The sequence below is a fragment of the Bos grunniens genome, chromosome 19 (genome assembly GCF_055505025.1).
Source record: "Bos grunniens cultivar Pamir isolate PY7600 chromosome 19, Bosgru_T2T1.0, whole genome shotgun sequence".
NCBI lineage: Eukaryota > Metazoa > Chordata > Mammalia > Artiodactyla > Bovidae > Bos > Bos grunniens.
This window is the reverse complement of record NC_141183.1, coordinates 6385694-6403981: the sequence shown is the minus strand read 5'-3', so window position 1 is coordinate 6403981 and position 18288 is coordinate 6385694. Positions and strand designations below refer to the sequence as shown.

Genomic DNA, 18288 nt, shown 5'->3' with positions numbered 1-18288 from the left:
TAGTTCCCTGACCGGGTTCAAACCCACGCCCCCTGCAATGGGAGCACAGAGTTCTAACCACTGGACTGCCAGGGAAGTCCTAATGAACACACAGGGATTGTGCAGTATTGGGCTTCCCTGGTGGCTCAGCTGGTAAAGAATCCGCCTGCAATGTGGGAGACCTGGGTTTGGTCCCCAAACGGAGAATAAGTTCATTTAATCCTGAACAGTGATGAAGCCATAACTGCTCCACACGGTTTGATAGAGATGGGTGTGCAATTTACGTAGGTGTCCCCTGCACCCGGTTCGGGCCTATGCTGGTTTTTTCCATTTGAGGTTTGTGTGGGACGCAGCTGATCACCTGGCCCAAGACTGAAGAAGCAGGGCCACGGGGTATTCTCACATCCGGGCAGGTCTGCATCGGTCAGGGGCCCATCCCTGCTCGGGCCTCACCCACCGCAAGCCCCCAGGGGACTCAGACTCTGAACAAACCCACATTCACTGCCAGCGGCTCCCGTGGCCGCTTGGCACTGCCAGAACTCACACACGAGACTATCAGCTCGAAATGCAAGACAGAGCCTTTATTCATGGCGAGGTTTTGGGGCCACTAACCCAGATCTCGAGGAGTCAGGTGCACAGAGCTCCCCTCTTCCTTTCCATCAGAGGAAGTTATACTCCGTTCCTGGAACCGGGCAGCCCAGTACAAGGATCAGTGGATGGCAAGGGGGTTGTCACACGTGGGCTACAGACCTACTCTCTGCAGGGTCTGTTCACTCAACTTAGCCCTGGAGAAATACCCCAGTGACAAAAGCAGAGACGCTAGGGATGGGAGGGTGGCACCAGGGGGCTGTGGGATTGCCCTCGGAGTCAGCACCTGCCTCGGGCTCACCCTCCATCTCCGCACACAGAGGTGAGCTCCACAGGTACACCTGGCTTGGGCTCCTTGGATGAGCCAGCGGCGGTACCCAAGGGCAGGAGGAAACCACGGAGATGACACGACAGAGATCTCCTTCCCCCGAGTCTGAAGCTGTGTGCACATCCTTGTTGTTGGTGCCAGCCTCTTTCAGGTCCTAAGGATGCTCCCGCTCCCCTTGGTGGCCGTCAGGCCCTGATGGAGCAAGTCGTAGGTGAGGATGGCAGCACCAGCCCTTCCAGGTGCCCAAGGTGAGGTAGACACCCCGCCATCTGCCATCAGGAAGTGGCACAATCTTCGGTCATGGATGTCACTTATCTAAGTGACTGTCCCAAGTCCCACAAGTCTGTCTTGGGAGAGGCCCAGGACTCTCCATTCATCCCTGAGAATTCAGCCCCACCCCCACCTCATGTCTCAACGGGACCCAGTTCACGGAAGGTGTAGGGTGGTGATGCTGAGGGGCTCGGAGGCCATTCAGAGAGGCACAGTCTGTCCAGGCCTTGAGGGAACTGTGCCCAGCTCAGTGGCCTTCCATAGGCCAGGCAGTGGCAGGAGGTCCTGGTGAGGACTATGGCCAGCTTCACCATGGTTTGGCTTCACCTTGGAGCAGAGCGGGACGGACACTGAAGGGTGGCCCTGCAGGATGGTCATCTGGACACAGGAGCTGTGTGTGGGGGGAGGTATCCAGAGGCAGGCTGGCTGTCTGCAGACCGCTCCTGCAGTCTCAAGTCTCCCAGGGACCAGGAGAGGCTGGGCTGGGCAGGAATCGGGGCGGGGGTGGGGAGGGGGTACCCTGAGCCCCAGCCACATCCTCAGAGTTTCACACGGCCCCCGACTCCACAGCTCCAGATGGGTGACCTCAGGGCCCTCCCAGCGCCAATGAGAAAGGCCCTGCCCAGCCTGGACATACAGGAAAGAGGACATCTGAACGCCGTGTGGTCCACGGAAGAGGGCGTCTACCATCTCGTGTTATTTTGCGGGGACTGAGCCTAAAGTGACCAGAAAGAACACGTGTTTGCACAACTAAAGAACAAGAGCACATCCCCAGGGGGAATGGTGTAATCTGACATCGGAGAAGTCCGATTTATTTTTTCTTCTGGAAACCTTTCTCCCCCTTCCAACAGAAACGTTTTTTCCCCTGTAGTTGGTGTCAGAAAACAGCTTCTGGGGAGTTGGGGAGAAATATTCCCAAGCAGACCCTATTCACTTAGCAGACCCCTTGCAAAGCCTTGAACTGGTGTCCAAGAGAGCCACTGGGACCCGCTAAAAGTCTTGAGATCTGAAAGCACGGCCACTTCTAGAGACTCTGTGGTCTCTCTGGGCCAGTCCGCATACCTGTCAGGGGGAGGGGGCGGGGAGCTACAAGGATCACTCAGGCCCAAGACCCTGTCTAACCCTAAAATGGTCTGGCTCTGGGATTTGACTCTGGAAAAGGGAAAGTACCGTCCTACCCATCTCTCAGGGTCAGCTCCAAGGAGTAAAACGTGCTGCTGTGGACAGGCTTTACTATAAAGGACTGAGCAAATGGCGATTTAAGTTCCCGCCCAGGAGTGAAACCAACCAGAACCTGGCTCGCCCCCTCCACCTCAGTAAACAAGGGCTGGTCCTCTCTGAGTCACTCCCCAGCACACACGCCGAGTGATCTGAGATGGAGCAGTGGTCCTCCACCGTATCCCCTGACAGGTCCTCACCACTCTCCACAAAGGGGCTGAAGCCTTCCCCTACACATACACTGCACAGAACCGCCTGCTGCTGGGCTGGCCTTCCCTGCCCCCCATCCAGTAGATGGGGTCCCGGAGGAAAGAGGCCTGGTTTCAGACAAGCCCAGATGTCGGATGAGACCCGAGACGGGAGCCGGGCCCGGAGAGCCATCCTGATCACACAGGACACGGACCCAGGCTCAGCTGAAGACCCATTCCCTGAAGGGAAGCGTCGGCTCCTTCACCACACAGAAGGAGAGCTCAGCAGTGGCTTTCCCGGGACCTGGACTCAGAGGGAGGAAGAGAAAGAGGAGACACACACAGGCCAGAGCAGAGGGGCGGATCACCCGAGACCGAGAGCTCAGATCAGACATTACATTCCCAGAGGAAGGGTTAATAAAGCAGAAACGTGTTTATTAGGTACCCGTGCTCCTCACAGAGGAACAAGGCCCAGGACAGAAGCGCCTGCGACGTCTCCCGAGGTTGCAGGAATCTCTCTCAAGACTCCAGAGAACGTAGGTGCTGGCCGGCCGCCACCCCAAGAAGAACAACACTATTTGGCTGGAGCGTGGCCACCGGAGGTGACCCTGGCAGGAAGCTAGAGCTGGCTCCTGGACTCCGCAAACACTGAGGAGCAGGCAGGGGCACCGGGACGCCCATCCGAACACTGGCAGACGGGGAGGGTCTCCCGGCTGAGGCCCACGCCCCCGCCCTGGGCCAGCGAGGAGGGAAGGGGCTGCGGAGAGCGCAGGCTCCCGGCGGGGAGAAGACCCTTTCCAGGGGCCAGGTCCTCCAATCTGCCCACCTCTTCCGGGGGCCGGCTCAGTCCCACACGTAGGGGTTTCTAAACACCTGAGAGTTCTTGCCTTCCTTGGGCAGCGTGGCCTCCTGGCGGCCCTGGGCCGCGTAGATGTCCTCGGCCCGCAGGGTGGAATTGGCACTGCCCGCCACCTGGCTGTTGGCGGTGGCCCGCGGGAGGATGACGTCGTACGCTCCATCGGACTGGAAGGAAGAACAGGCGGTCTCACAGCCGGGTTCCGCCGGGGCGGATGTGCAAACAGTCCGCTTCCTGCGGACCGTGCCTGCCAGCTCCCCCGCCCCTCCCCATCACCGCCCGCCCCCACGCGGAGCTGGGCCTGGGATGGTGACTCTAAGTCTGGAGCCGAAGGGGCTGCCCTCTGACCTCTAGCCCCTTATCTCACCCTGCAGAGGGCCGCCCCATGCCTCTGGGCGTGGAAATGAGGCTCCGGTGGCCTCCAATGGTCTGGGGGCTTCGCTCAGAGGGAGGTTCCTCCTCTCAAGCCCCATCCCACTCCCTAGACCGTGGGGCCCAAAGGAGGGTGGGCCAGGCTGAGCTCCTATGACCCGACGGGCTCTGCTCCCAGGCTCCCTTTCTCTGGGGGTCTTTCCCGAGCCCCACCAATGAGGCCACATCCCACAGCATCGCAGCTGGTGTGCAGGACCCAGCACAGTCTTCTGGGACGTTTAGCAGTCTAATTTAGAGACTTAAAACCCGGATGGTTTGGGGCTGGCAAGTTTTAAGTTTTGGAGACTTAAAAATCCAAATTCGTTGCCTGGATCCTGGTCAGAGCCGCAGTGGTTCTGTTCCTGGGTAGGCGAGGCTGAGGCGTTGGTCCCAGGGCCCACCCTGCAGGGAATGTGAGCCCCACCAGCCTCATCCCCAGGCAGAGCCTCGACCAAAGCCCTGTAGCTCGGGGGGCGGAAGCTTTTCCACATACTCAAACCTGGGGGCGGGGGGGTGGGGATGGGGTGGGGGGGGTCCTCCCACCCCTTTACTATCTGCCCTCCCCCGCCCCTTGTAGCTCCTGGAACATCAAGACCCTCGGTTCTCGGTTCTCAAGCCTGGCTGTGCGTCACAATCACCTGGACTGCTGAGCCACAACCACACCTAGGGAGCCGCACCCCGAGGCGAGCTGGTGACTATTCAATGACCCTGATCTGTGATGCCAGCAGATTTCCACGGTCACTCCCACTGTGACTTGGATAACTCCACGTAATCAAGGTGACGTCATCGAAGCGATGCTAATCCTTGGCTCCATCACACCAGCCCTTGTATTTTTAGTGTTCCAGGTGACATACAAAGGAGCCTGGTGGGTTACAGTTCATTGGGTTGCAAAGAGTGGGACCCAACTGAGCACACACACAGGTGATGGGAGTGGTGGGGGTCGAGGGACCACGGTTTTGGAGCCGCTTCTAGATAAAATATCTGTTCATCCGGAGCCTTCCTGAAGGAGCGGTACTCAATGCACACGGGTACAGTGGGGTGGCCAGGCAGGGGACCCTGGGCGGCTGGGGGCTGGCAAACCCTGCTCCCACCCTTCTGAGATTCCTCTGCCCTCCCAGCTCCTGGCCACGGCCCCCCGCTCTCGCAGGCCACAGGTTCAGGCCCAGGGAGAGCCCAGGACTGGAAGTGTGGGGCGCACTGGCTTCACCCAGCCCCCGGGGCTCCAGGCGGGGAGAGGATGAGAACGCCACCCCACTGACCTCCCTGCTTCCTGTTCCCAGCCTCCTGCCAAGGTGGGGTCACTGACCTCTCCGCACAGTGACTGCCTGCCAGGCGGCTGGGAGGAGGAACACAACTGGACTGAGTAAGACTCTAACCCTCCGGCTTCCTGTTCCCACCCCCCCTCCCTTGGCTAAGGGAGCATCTGGTTTCCAGAACCCAGGGGAGGTGTGAAACTCAGAGTGGCTGCCTGCTGGCGGGGGGAGGGGAGCTGGGGCCCCTCCTGGGACAGCTGTGGTTGCGGAGTCAGGATCTACCCAGACCCGCCCTATGCGCCTCTGTCCACCAGGAACGCACATACCTGGCTGTGGCCCCCTTGTCCCTGCGTGGGGGACAGCTGGCGGCTCCCACCAGCAGAGAGAGAGACCGTTCTGAGCATCTGGCCTCAGGGGGTTGTGTGATACCCTGATGACACGGGCAGGCAGGGCCTGCCCTGCCGCAGGGATTGTCACTCCCAGGAAAACGGCACTGTGGGTCCTGGGTTCCCCAAGGCTGACCCATCGGACGCAGAGTCAGCCTTCTCCCTACCGCCTCCACCCACCCTGTGGGCACTGGGCCCCCAGCTCCAGCAGAGTCACGGGGACCTGGGGACCCCACTCACCGGGGCTTTGTGCATCAGGGTCATCTCGGTGGGCTGGTACATACTGGTCAGCAGCTGCCCGTTGTACCCGCTGTATGGTGACACCGGTCTCTTAGCTGCAAGGAGACATAGGTGCTGTTCCAGGGCTGGGCTCTCAGCATCCTTTCCTGCCCTCAAGGGAGGCTCTCCAGCTGGGCTCTCAGCTCCCTTTCCTGCTCTCAAGGGAGGCTCCCCAGGGAGCAGGGAGAGGGACAGGGGGGCTGGGGCAGCCCTGGGGGTGAGGCCGTAGGTGTTGGGCCCCCCCCCACCACTGGAGCCCAGCATCCCTTTGTTTGGAGGCATGGAAAGCATGTTTGCCTTCCCCTCGGGTTTTCCTGCATCGCAAGACCCCTTCCTACCAAAAAACGCTCCGTCAGCAACCTTCACATCCCCGTCCGCCCTCCGGGGCCAGAGGCCAAGACGGGCACAAGGACCTTCGGCGGCCTTCCAAGATGGCCAGCCTCCAGCTCTGGCCTCTCCTGCTGCGGGCCAGTTGCCAGGCGCCGGGGTAAATACAGCAGGGAGCCCACCGCCCGAGAGTCTCCATGGGGCAGAGTGGGTGCTGACCGCCCAGGACCCAGAGTCACTACCTGCCCCCCTCAACCCCCCCAGGGCACTGAAGGCACATCCAACCCTGTGGCCCCTTGGCAAGTTTCCAGAACTATTTTCAGCTTCAGAAACACTCCCCTGTGTCTTTGGGGCTGTCGATTTCCGGACCTGTCCTGCCCTGCTGGGCGCTGCAGCTGTGGAGAACTGCTGACCATTCCTGGGGTCCAGGGAGCGGGCTGAGCCCTGGGGGCCGGGGCAGCAGATGCTGGTCTCCGGCCGGCTGATGGCCCCGAGGCTCGGAGGGACCACAATTCTATAGGGCCTCCTAAGTGCCGGGCTCACTCAATTGATTTTTCCATTTAGAAAAAAATAAAAGGAAAAAAACCTCTCACAGCCCCAGAAGTGTTTGCCTTGAGGACAAAGGCTGAGAACGCCTGGGCCTGACAAACAGGCAGCGAGTGGAAGCCGAGGTGGGGGCGGCCGAGGCTCCTCCCAACACTTGTCTGTGAGGCTCACCCACCGCCCCCTGCCCTGTTCCCCGAGTGGCCCCAGGCTGTGCGTGTGCCAGGGCCACCCCGGGGGGCAGGTCAAAGATCAGCACTTGGCAGCGTGAGGATTGAGCCTTTCCCCAAAGCTGGGATCACGGGGACCTCAGCTTACAGAGAAAAGGCCGAGAGCTCTGACTCTGCAACCTCCCTGGCCTCTGACCCCTGGCAGAAGCCCCAGAGCTGGTCTGTGCTCCACAATCAGGCAGGTCAAGTCTTAAGCCCCCAAAAGCCTCGATCAGCACAGGCCGGGGTCAGAGTCCAGGCTTTCCGGGTCACGGCGGATGAAGGGGCTGCAGCCAACCGGCTAAGAGAGCATTCGAGATGCAGGCTGTAGGGCAAGTCCGGGAGGCTCAGGCCCTGGCACTCGGTTCTCCGGGAGGCTCAGGCCCTGGCACTCGGTTCGTGCTCTGTAAACGCTAGTGGTCCTGACGAGGAACTGCAGAAGGCTCCTTCCTTAGGGAGCTGGGAGCGTGTCGGGACAAGTCTCTCAGAGAATGGCCACCCGCTCCTGCCTCCCAGGAGCTCCCGAGGGGGGCCTGGCCACAGGCTGAGGGGGCTTCTCTCCCCCACTTCCTGCCACTTCCACCTCCGGGGTGCCCTTAACTCCAAAACTCGAGGCTTTGTTCCTGTCTGGCACCCCGAGTGCTGGTTCCGGAGGAGAACCCCATCCCATTAACAAAGAGCCAGGGCAGGAGCTTGGAGACAAGCTGGATATTGAATAGTGGGTGCTGCTTAGGTCAGCATGTGGCACACACATTTTCATGAAAAAGGGAAAATTTTGAACTGGAAAAGCTTTTAAAGGAAGTTAAGACTATGGATATGTATGTAACAGAAGAACAAGCTCTGGAGGGATAATAATGACAGAAAAATAATAGTCATACAGAGTTGACAGAGCTAATACAGAGCCGATAGCTAATACTTCTGGATTATTTTCCAAGGGCCAGGCAGATGCAGTAATTGGGGAATTCCCTGGAGTTCCAGTGGTTAGAACTTTGTGTTTTCACTGCACAGGGCATGGGTTCGATGCCTGGTTGGGGAACTAAGATCTCCCATGCCATGAAGCATGGCTCAAAAAAAAAAAAAGATGCATTAACTGAATCCTATGAAACAGGAGGCACTATTATCCCCATTTTACAGATGAGGAAACTGAGGCACCTGGTGGGAAAATATCAGTCCACAGGGATCAGTTCTATGGACAGAAGAGGAAGGAACAGGGTAGAATTAGGGAGACAGTGGGGGGTAATTTTATCCCTAATGTGTCAGATTTTACAATGAAAATACACTAACGAATTGCATGAGTATAGAGAAAAAAATCTTTTTTAAAAATGGAGTTTAGGAACTCCATGGCAGAGAACTCTGGATATTCTCAGGCACCTCCCATTTTGCTCGGGAGACTAGTCCCCAGTCCTGCAATAAGTCACCCGGAATAAAAGAAGACCTTGCAGGGATTCCCTGGCAGCCCAGTGGTTAGGACTTGGTGCTTTCACTACCGTGGCCTGGGGTTCAATCCCTGGTTGGGGAACTAAGATCCCACAAGCCACCTGGCGTGGCCAAATATTAATAATTAAAACAATTTTTAAAAAATTAAGATTCATGTATAGGCATGGTTGAGTCCCTTTGCTGTTCCCCTGAAACTATTAATATCACAACACTTAATCGAATATCCCGCAATATAAAATAAAAAGTTTCAAAAAAAATTTTTTTTTAAATAAAGGGGACCTTCCTGGAGAAGGAAATGGCAACCCACTCCCATATTCTTGCCTGGGAAATCCCACGGACAGAGGAGCCTGGCGGGCTACAGTACATAAGGTCACAAGAGTCGAATACGACTAAGCAACTAAGCCACCACCAAGAGGGGACCCGAGGAGGGTGTCCTGTGACCCACCTGAGGCTGGCTCGTCCATGGAAAACGCCTTGTTTTCCACAAACATGCTCTGGCCCTTTTGCTCTTTCAGAATGGTCTCGTAGCCCACGCCTCGGGTGGGGTACAGATCCCCCTGGTAGCTCTGCTCCGGGCTGGACCTGGTCACCTGGGAGACCTCTGGGATGACGTAGAAGAGGACAAAGGCCCAGGCATTGGTGGCGAGGGCGATGGCCAGCGTGGGGTCGTCCCACGTGGGGCTGTTGTGCTGCCGGTTGCCGTAGGTGTACATGACAATCCACACCACCCAGACGGCGATGGAGGCGGTCGTGGTGAGCAATATGAAGACCCCGTGCTTCCGCCAGCGCTTGAAGCGGCCGCACAGGGCCGACCAGGCCCCGGAGAAGGCGCAGAGCAGCAGCAGCATCACGTAGATGAGTGCCATGACGAAGTCCGCGTTGGCGATGGCGCAGGGGGAGACGGCCACCCAGCCCGCACTGCCGTTGCCCAGAGCATCGCCCTCTGTGCCAGCTCCCCGCACCAGTGTGATGATCAGCCACTCCGTGTTGATGATCACCTCCACGAGGCTCAGCAGCAGGGCCACGAGGAAGATCACCCAACCCCGGGGCCCGTGGTTCTTCCGGACCAGGAAGTGGAGGGCCAAGACGTGGGCCACCAGGCAGGAGAAGCAGATGGCGAACAGGACCCCGAAGAGGAAGCGCCGGGAGGCACAGGTGGAGAAGCTGGGCTTCACCACGCAGGCGAAGACGAGGCAGAAGAGGCCCAGGGTCCCCAGCAGGAAGAACACCTGGGTCCCCAGCAGGCTCCGCTTCTTGGTGTCCTGCACGAAGGGGAGGCTGGCCACCAGGATGATGGTGAGGACGAAGGTGGTGACGACGCCTGCCCCCGCCACGGCTTCCAAGATGATGCCCCAAGCCTCAGAGCGGTCACACAGGTTGTAATAGAGGGGGTTGAGGTCCGGGCTGCAGCCGGGCGGGGCCTGCTCCTGGGCCCGGGCCCCTGGGAGCAGGAAGAGAGGCAGTCCCAGACACATCAGCATGGTTCTGTGGATGGCCATCCTGGATGCCAGGCCAGGCTCCAGCTGGGTCCCTAGAGAAGGAGGGGAGAAAAGGCTAAATCAGTCCCTCGGGCCAGACCCCAACACACAGGGTGCTGCTCCCCACCAGTCCTGGACCTGGGTGCATTCATCTTGGGTCTAGCCCTCTGAGCTACTGAATCCTTTTTCCCTCTCTCTTTTATGGCCGCGCCGAGTGCCATGTGAAATCTTAGCCCCCTGGCTAAGGATTGAACTCATGCCCCCTGCAGTGGAAGTGTGGAGTCTTCACCCCTGGATTACCAGGCAAGTTCCCAGAATCCTACTTTATTTTATTCTTAGTTATTCATGTATGTATTCATTTGACTGCACTAGTTGGGGCACGTGGGGGTCTTGGATCTTCTTTGTGGCATGTGAGCTCTTAATTGTAGCGTGTGGGATCTAGTTCCCACACCAGGGATCAAGCCTGGGCTCCCTGCATGGGGAGCAGAGAATCTTAGCCACTGGACTGCCAAGAAGTTCCCAGAATCCTTCTTAACACAGAACTCCCGGGACTCTTGCCAACTAACCAGAGAGACAAACGAGATGAAGCCCAGTTGTCATTCCTCTTCCCAGGCATGGAAGAGGAGGAAACTGTGCTAAATTTTCACCTCCCTCCACCGATCGTAACCTGGACCCAAATATTCCCTGAGCTCTTGCAGCTAGGATGGGGGTGAGGTTTACAAGCAAGTTCACCAAGCGCTCAGCTCCTCTCTGCCCCGGGACTCCCGGAGTTCAGATGGCCAGCCGCTTGACCCTCCAGTCTGTCCCTGTGATGCCCAAGTCCACAGAGAATCAGCCATGCATTCATCCATTCAGTGAGTATTTAAGAAGCACCAGGAACAGGTACAAACTGCTACCAGACAGTGAAGAGATGACCGAAAAGTTGTATGTATCAACATTTTTCCCTGATGTCTTCCTACCACTGACCCTTTCTGCCCTTCATTTTCCCACTCTTAGTCCCAACTCTTCTCTTCAACACTTCTCTTCGGAATCCAAGTTCCTTGGAAGCTCAAGTTGTTAAAGAGTCAAGGATAAAATTTAACATATTTCCCAGCTAGGGAGTTAATGACTTAACGCAAAAATCCTCCTATGAGGCATTAACATTTTAAAAGCAAGAACAAGGCAAGGGCAAAGCAAAACCCAAAGGAATTCATCTGTAATGGAAGACGTCAAGACCCTGTAGCTAGAAGGCAAGAAGGCGGTCTTTTATTTGCACTGTGGTCAAGTAAATGGTTGGTAAACCTGCCTCTTCCTCTCTTACCTCTTGGACCCAGGCACGTTCTAGGACAGCAACCTGAACAAGCTTTCCTGGGCTATAGTGACTACTAGTGGCTGGGAGGGGAATGGCATGATCCTCCTCCCTATCTTTCTTCTGCTTTGAAGGTGGAGGGTAGATTTGTGTACCACTAACCCTTTGGATGGAGAAGGCAATGCACCCCACTCCAGTACTCTTGCCTGGAAAATCCCATGGATGGAGGAGCCTGGTGGGCTGCAGTCCATGGGGTCGCTAGGAGTCGGACACGATTGAGCGACTTCCCTTTCACTTTTCACTTTCAGGCACTGGAGAAGGAAATGGCAACCCACTCCAGTGTTCTTGCCTGGAGAATCCCAGGGACGGCGGAGCCTGGTGGGCTGCCGTCTCTGGGGTTGCACAGAGTCGGACACAACTGATCGACTTAGCAGCAGCAGCAACCCTTTGGATTGGGGGCAGGAGGAGAAGGGGACGACAGAGGATGAGATAGTTGGATGGCATCACCGACTCGATGGACATGAGTCTGCATAAACTCCGGGAGTTGGTGATGGACTGGGAGGCCTGGCGTGCTGCAGTCCATGGGGTCGCAAAGAGTCAGACACTACTGAGAGACTGAACTGAGCTGAACCCTTCCTTTGGAGTTTTCCTCGTGGCTCAGACGGTATAGAATCTGCCTGCAATGCAGGAGACCTGGGTTCAAACCCTGGGTCTTGAAGATCCCCTGGAGAAGGGAATGGCAACCCACTCCAGTATTCTTGCCTGGAGAATTTCATGGACGGAGGAGCCTGGCAGGTTACAGTCCACAAGGTTGCAAAGAATTGGACATAACTGAGCAACTAACACACCACAAGCCTTTGGAAAAGGAAATGGCAACCTGCTCCAGTGTTCTTGCCTGGGAAAACCCACGGACAGAGGAGCCTGGCAGGCTACAGTCCACAAGGTTGCAAAGAATTGGACATGCCTGAGCAACTAACACACCACAAGCCTTTGGAAAAGGAAATGGCAACCTGCTCCAGTGTTCTTGCCTGGGAAAACCCACGGACAGAGGAGCCTAGCAGGTTACAGTCCACGGGGTCGAAAAGGAGTCGGACATGACTTATTGACTAAACGACAACAAAACCCTTTAATGTTTCCACTATTCCTGGCTAATTAATGTCTAACAGGCAAAGAAAACTGACTCTCCATAATTGATAAGAGGAAGGACACTGCTACTAAGTCAGGGAAAATAAAACTCACAAATTGAGACTAACATAATAAAAAGACCATCAACTTTCAAAGTCCTTTAAGATCTCCTACATGCCCCTTGAAAATATTTTAGGTCTCTCATCGTTCCTGGCTACCACCTCATTTGTCAATTAAAGTTTGCTTTTCCCCAAACCCTGATCACTAGCTTTTAATAAATTAACAATCTTATGTGAATTTACTGTATTGTTTTCCTAAATAAATGGTACCATAACGCAGCTAGTTTCGCTCAACTTCAACACAAAAGCTTGTTTTCCCTACATCACGACTTAAATAAGCTTTGTAGGGGACTTTGCGTAATCGTAAATCAATAAGGCACACACTGTACTTTATTTACAATGACTAAGAAGAGAAAAAAGGTATCGGAGTGGGCTAATGGATAAGGTGTATTGAACCGTTCCAGGAGATAATTTATGGATGACATGCTAAGGGATTCTAAGCACTCAAGCCCATCTTGGGTGCGTCTGCTTCACAGCCAAGCAGCTAGAACTTGGGGTGAAGCTGTGGCAGTGAACCCTGAGAATGGTCACTCAGACGTTGCCTCCAGCAATCTGTGCATCTTCGAGAACTGCTCATCCCACCTCCCTCCTCCAGGCTGCAGTTTACAACAATTATTCTAAATCAGTGATTCACTGTGCGTCTCGCGGGGACCAAGCACAGTAGTTCTCTGAGACGCAGTGGAAAATACAAAGATGAACAAACACAATTGCTGCCGATAATGTTATTTCAAATCGAAAAGAGAGAAAAGATAGGTCCATAAGAAAACCACCCAAGGAAGAATCAGGTAAAGAGCCACACAGAAGTATCGACCTCTGGAGAGAGAAAAGTGATACAGGAACACAGAGGAGGATCCAGGGTGCAGAAGACCTCTCAACAGCACTTTATTCAGCTTCTAACCAAATTCACCAATATGTGCGTATGAACCGAGTTTGTAAAGGAAGGTTGCAGCTGGCTGGCGACAGATTAGAGACGCTCCGGGGAAGGGGTCTGGGGCATGACGCTAAAGGCAGTGGGGGCCACTGAAGGCTGTTTTTTTGCACAGTGAGGGCATTACCAGGGTTGTGCTTTAAGATCTGAGTCTGGCAAAAAAAGCATCGGCAATCCATTTGCTGAGGACACGTTCATCCCTGGTTAAAGACGGAGGCCAAAGGTAAGGCCTGATGGAGGTTCTTACCCACATAAAATCTAAGGTCTGGGGACTTCACTAGTGGGCCAGTGGTTGAGACTTTGCCTTGCAGTGCAGGGTGCAAGTCTGATCCCTGGTCAGGGAACTAAGATCCCACATGCCACAGAGCAACTAAGCCTGCCCTAGGGTGCTCGGGCGTCACCACTACTGAGCCCGTGAGCCATAAGTGGAGAGTTGTGCACCGCAACGGAAGATGCCTCATGATACTAAGACCGGACACAGCCATATAAATAAAGACTAAAAAAAAAAATTTAAAGCCTGGTTGGATTCGGGGGAAAGGATACTAAGCCCATGCTATAAGTTCAAATCTCCTAACGGCCATTTCATGACCAAAAACCAAGCCAGCTCCCATTTAGTCCTGGGACTCCGACGTAAATCCTTCTCAGTCTGTCTTGCTCTTAGAGCCATACCTGCTGGTACCCCACCAGAATCCAGCACCTCAAAGGAACTTGGGCCAGGGCCAGAGCCGCTCACAGCCCTCACCCCAGAGTCCTTCTCACTTTGTTGTTGGTTCCAATCTTATGCTTTAAGCCTGTTGGACCCACCAACATGGGAACCTCGATGTGGGTGAGTGGGGAGAGAGGCACACACCAGCTCAAGTGGGAATACTGGGCCAGGTGGGCCTGGTTCTTGTCCACTACCTAGGACATCGACCCCTGGAGGCCAGTGGGAGACTTCAAGAGCTCGGCCCAAGGTCCTTCCACATCCAGGAATGCAGATTCAGCCAGTCAAGGGATGCCATTTTTGAAGATGGTGGCGAGGGGGAAAGGACTTGGAGGAAACGAACCAGCTTGGTCTCCAGACTCTCCACCCTGCGGGTCGCTAGAGCCTGCATTTCCAGGCTGTCTTCTGAGCCTCGATGGTTAGAATCGTGTGTGTGCAGTGTCTCCTTTACCTGGCTTTAAGGTCTACCAGGTGAGCAAGATGTGTTTATCTCCGCATCCGCCGAAACATCTAGTCTTGCACTGAACACAGGAGGCACTGGAAAATCGCTCACTAAACAGACTGAGTGCTCATTTCTCCCCCATCCCAGCCCTGCCTCTTCCTTTGGAGTGACTGCTTCTGCTCGAAGGTTCTCTAGGACCAAGGAGGGGGACCTCCTTCCACCCTATGAGTGTCCCCCAGACCATGGCTGCAGCCCATAATCGCACTGCAGATTATTTTCAGGACAAAGGAGCCCTTCTGCTTCACCTCCCTGGAATCAGTTATACAAATATTTTTAATCACCTCTGAAATTGGCCTTTCCCCAGGCTCAGTCAATCTGCCCCCATCTCTGCCCCCATTGAGTCGGCCCAATCCGGTTCCAGAACCCTCTCCTCCCTCGTTCCCTCCGCAGAGTGGTGGGCTCCGAGGCCCAGCCAGCCCCGAGTGGGCTTCACTGCGCAAGGATGAGGCAGCCAGCCACACGCAAGCCTGAGAAACATCCTGAAAAGAGGCACTGGAGCCTCTCACGACCTTGCCGGCCTGGTCTGTCTCCCCCAGCTCAAGGGGGCAGAGGAAGATACAGACCCACGGTCAGTGGTTACCGTCAAGGCTACCATGGCCAGGTAGAGGTTCCGCGCAGACTGCCACTGAGCAGCCTCCCTCCTCCTGCTCTGCCACCACTCAGCAGCCCATGGAGAGAGACGGGTGGACCCGCTGAGAGCCTCCCACAGCCTCCCCGCCCCAGGTTAGGTCCTGCCATCTCCGTCCTCTGCTCTGGGGGGATCTCTTTTAAACCAACCAATAGGAGGAGTCAGAGAGGCCTGTACGGAGCTACCTCTGCGCCCAAGTTGCTGCGGGGGGTGAAGAGGGGGAGTTTAGAGGGCTTCCGGGAATCCCAGCCCACACCCCCACACCCGAGGGTGAGCATCTGGCCCCCAACTGCCTGAGCGTTCAGAAACACGTGAGTCCTCAACCCAAGGGTCCGCTCTAGAAAGCCACTCCGGAATGCGCCCCACCCCCAGCGGCACGCCCTCCCCCAGCCACACAAAAAAGCTCCGGGAAGGACCTTCCAGGAGCACAAAACCCAAATTCAACACAGTCCGGTCCCAGAGTTTTAGGATCGACAGCGTGGAGTTTTCAAATGATCGCGTTTGGCGGGGTTTAAAACTGTGGATCCCGGCAGGAGCGCCGCAACTCCACCTCCGCGGCGGGGAAGGGCGCAGGAAAGCCCCTGGGTGGGGGAGGGGCGGGCCAAGGGAAAGGTTCTAGAAGCCACGATGCCAAAAGCCGCGAGTTTAACGACGGACCGAAATCCCGAACTTGGCGCAGGAAGACTCCGAGCGCTCCCCTCCTCGTCTTCCCCGGCCCCGGGGTCTACACCCACGCTCCCCGGGATGGCGGAGCAGAAAGAGCAGGCTGCAGCCTCTCTCCCGTTCCCTCCGGCCCCAGAAACCTGCCCTCCCGATCCACGGTCGCGGGCAGCGGAGAGGACGCCGGCCCGCAGGTCACTGTTGCCCGCGGACCCGCGCAGCGAGGCTGCGAGGGCGGAGGGGGCGGTCCTGCGAGACCCCGACGGTGCATTTCGCCCTCGCCGCCAACTCGGAGCCGCGGCGCCGGGCTTCTCGCACCCCCCAGTCCCCAGCCGACTCGGTTTGGAAAGTTTCTGCGATCGAGCGGAGTCGGAGCGGCGCCCTCCGTCCCCCGGTTCTCCCAACCCCGGGCCTCTACCCTCGCCCACTCCCCGCCAGCCCGACCCGACCCTACTCTTCCCAGCGGCCGGCGGGAGGGCGGAGCGAGCGGGCTGAACCCCTTACCTGGGACGCGCCGCCGGCCCAGCTTCGGCGCGGCGTTTGGGGCCAACTCCAGGCGGGGCGCGAGCGCGGCTGGGAGGGACTCGGCGCAGGGCGCGGGGCCAGGCCCAACCCTGGCCTGAGGTGGCGGGGCCCCGGCGGGGGATCGGGGCGCAGGGCCTGCCTCTCAGCGGGACCAGGCGCTGGCTGCGCTCCTGAGCTCGCTGTCGCGCTGGCCTCTCCGGGCGCTCGACTCCTTTCTCTTGGCGAGGGTGGGCCGACGCCTGCATCGCCGTGACATCACCTCCATTCAGGCGCTTATCGGGCGCCCGCGGGGCTCCAGGTGCAGGCAATCCGCTCACAAGGTAACAAAGCCCGGCCGGCCCTCCCCCCAGCCCATCCCGGACTCACCTCCCGGCTCCGACTAGACGCCCTTTCCGGCTGCGGAGGGAGATCAGAGTTTCTGGCCCGGCTGGAGGGTGGGTTGTTGCTGTTTACTGCCACGCCCCCGCACGCGGGCGCGCGCACACTCACGCGCACACACTTGGAGGACTCGGCTTTCGCTCCTTCGGAAAGCGGCTTGGGGAGCTGCCCCACACAGTTCGCCGGAGGGCTCTCGGTCTCTGCGAGTCCCAGCGCGCGCACACACGAGCAACGCGCGGGGGCCACCTTGGTGCGTCTCTCTGGGGCGGACACCTAGCCTTTGTCACCTTCGTCCTGGCTCTCCCGCGAGACGCGCGCGGGGCAGTTCGCTGCTCCGGACTAGAGCGAGGGGCACCCTCAGACGCAAAGTCGATGTCTTTGTCACGCCTTCTGCGCCCCCTGCCCTATCCGAGCTTGCCCACGTGGACACAACACACACCGAGTGTCTTGCACGCGCGATCCTTCCCCCGCACCTGGGTCACCTACTGTACGTGGGAGCTCCACCCCGCGCGCCCCTAAGCGAGGTGGGCAGGGCCCAGAACCACTGGGGACCGCGGGCAGAAGTATCGCTGGGTCCGACTGCCCCGCGCCGGGGTGTCCTGGGATCGTCCCGGACACGGTCCACCTTAGCGCGCGCTCCCCTCCCCGCGTCCCGCTTTCCTGTCCCGACCTGTCCCCATTAGCCTTCACGGCTCAGTTCCCCGAGGTACAGTGTTTCACCCGGCCCCCGCGGCCTCTGCGCTCCGGGACACGCCAGCCTGACCGCGGAGTCCTGCCCCTCCCTCCGCCCGGGGACTTTTCCGAAAGTTCGAGCGCCTCCCCTCCCCGTACCCCACCCGACTCCCAATCTACCGATCAGCTGGTGGCCACCCTTTCCCCTCGGGCGTCAGGGATCGGCAGAAAGGAACTGTAGAAATGGGGAAGTGAATCCAACCTGGGATCGCCACGGCCCAGTAAACAAGAGATTTCTCGGCCACCTTCCCGCTGGGGCTGCGGGCGGCGCGGGAGGTGGGCTGCCGCAGCGGGGCCCAGTTGGCAAGCGCGGGAGGCCCAGAGGGGCCACGGCGCACCGAGAAAGGAGTGGTTGTTGGGCCTGGCAGGGGCCCAGGGGACGCGGAGGCAGGGCTGAGCGCCGGGTCTCCGGGGTGCTAGTTCTCCTGACGCCGAGTTGCTTGGGGGATCGCCAGCAGAGCGCGGTCGGAGCCAGCCGGTGGCAGGGCGGGCGGCTGGGCGTGTGGATTCTGCCCGGAGCGCCCGGGAAGGGGGGCGGGGAGGGAAGGGGAGGCGGCTGGTCGCGGGCCAGGGGGTAGCAAGATAGGGGAGGGCGCAGGGAGAAGGGAGGTACCTCCCGGGCTGTTTGTTTGCCTGCCTCAATCTATGACAACCAGAAGTCAAACTCCCTGAAACACCCAGCGCTGCCGGAGTGATAAAGCCCAGGTTTGCCCTGCCGCCTGGGCTGGGGCCCTGGTTTTCTAGAACTCATTCTCTTTCTGCGCCTGGCCGGCCTGGGGAATGGGGTAAACACTGAATTGTTTCAGTTCTTTCCAGTATGAAGAGGAAGAGGGGTTTGGGTTGCAGAGTTGTGACTTGAGTCTCCTTCCCCCAACTCCCTCTCCCATGCCACCTTTCAGAGACCCCCAACAGTGAGGGTGTGCAGCCGCTTGTAAGGGCCACACAGTGGG

The 18288-nt window shown here is 57.8% G+C and overlaps 1 protein-coding gene and 1 long non-coding RNA gene across 10 annotated transcripts in view; one reads left to right on the top strand and one right to left on the bottom strand.

Annotated features, from left to right (window-relative positions):
* Nucleotides 1–539: 539 nt before the first annotated feature.
* Nucleotides 540–17858, bottom strand: GPRC5C (G protein-coupled receptor class C group 5 member C). Of its 7 annotated transcripts, none has more exons than XM_086355223.1 (5): nucleotides 17541–17842; nucleotides 8718–9803; nucleotides 5718–5812; nucleotides 3445–3594; nucleotides 540–1881 (listed from the first exon to the last, which is right to left on the bottom strand). In XM_086355223.1, the coding sequence occupies exons 2-5, from the start codon at nucleotides 9769–9771 to the stop codon at nucleotides 1849–1851; spliced, it is 1332 nt and encodes a 443-aa protein (XP_086211349.1). In that variant the 5' UTR covers nucleotides 9772–9803; nucleotides 17541–17842; the 3' UTR covers nucleotides 540–1848. The 7 variants fall into 7 exon arrangements, with proteins under 7 accessions (XP_086211349.1, XP_086211348.1, XP_086211347.1 ...); XM_086355222.1 differs by having other exon boundaries at nucleotides 16595–17780; XM_086355221.1 differs by lacking the exon at nucleotides 17541–17842 and adding an exon at nucleotides 16208–16610.
* The window catches only part of LOC147351009 (uncharacterized), a 39847-nt gene continuing 37934 nt past the window's right edge, over nucleotides 16376–18288 (top strand). For 2 of the 3 annotated variants that reach the window (XR_015146831.1, XR_015146832.1), the window contains exon 1: nucleotides 16414–16548. This is a non-coding gene — a long non-coding RNA (uncharacterized LOC147351009). Of the gene's footprint in view, nucleotides 16549–18288 lie in introns of all 3 variants that reach the window. The other variant, XR_015146830.1, reaches the window with a different exon arrangement.

What these genes read in the sequence shown, in the direction of transcription:
- GPRC5C (XM_086355223.1), bottom strand. Translation starts at nt 9,771, where the DNA reads ATGGCCATCCACAGAACCATGCTGATGTGTCTGGGACTGCCTCTCTTC. An exon ending in CATGGACGAGCCAGCCTCAG is followed by an intron (nt 5,813 to 8,717) that starts GTGGGTCACAGG and finishes GTCTCCTTGCAG; the next exon opens with CTAAGAGACCGGTGTCACCA. An exon ending in CCCTGATGCACAAAGCCCCG is followed by an intron (nt 3,595 to 5,717) that starts GTGAGTGGGGTC and finishes TCTTCCTTCCAG; the next exon opens with TCCGATGGAGCGTACGACGT.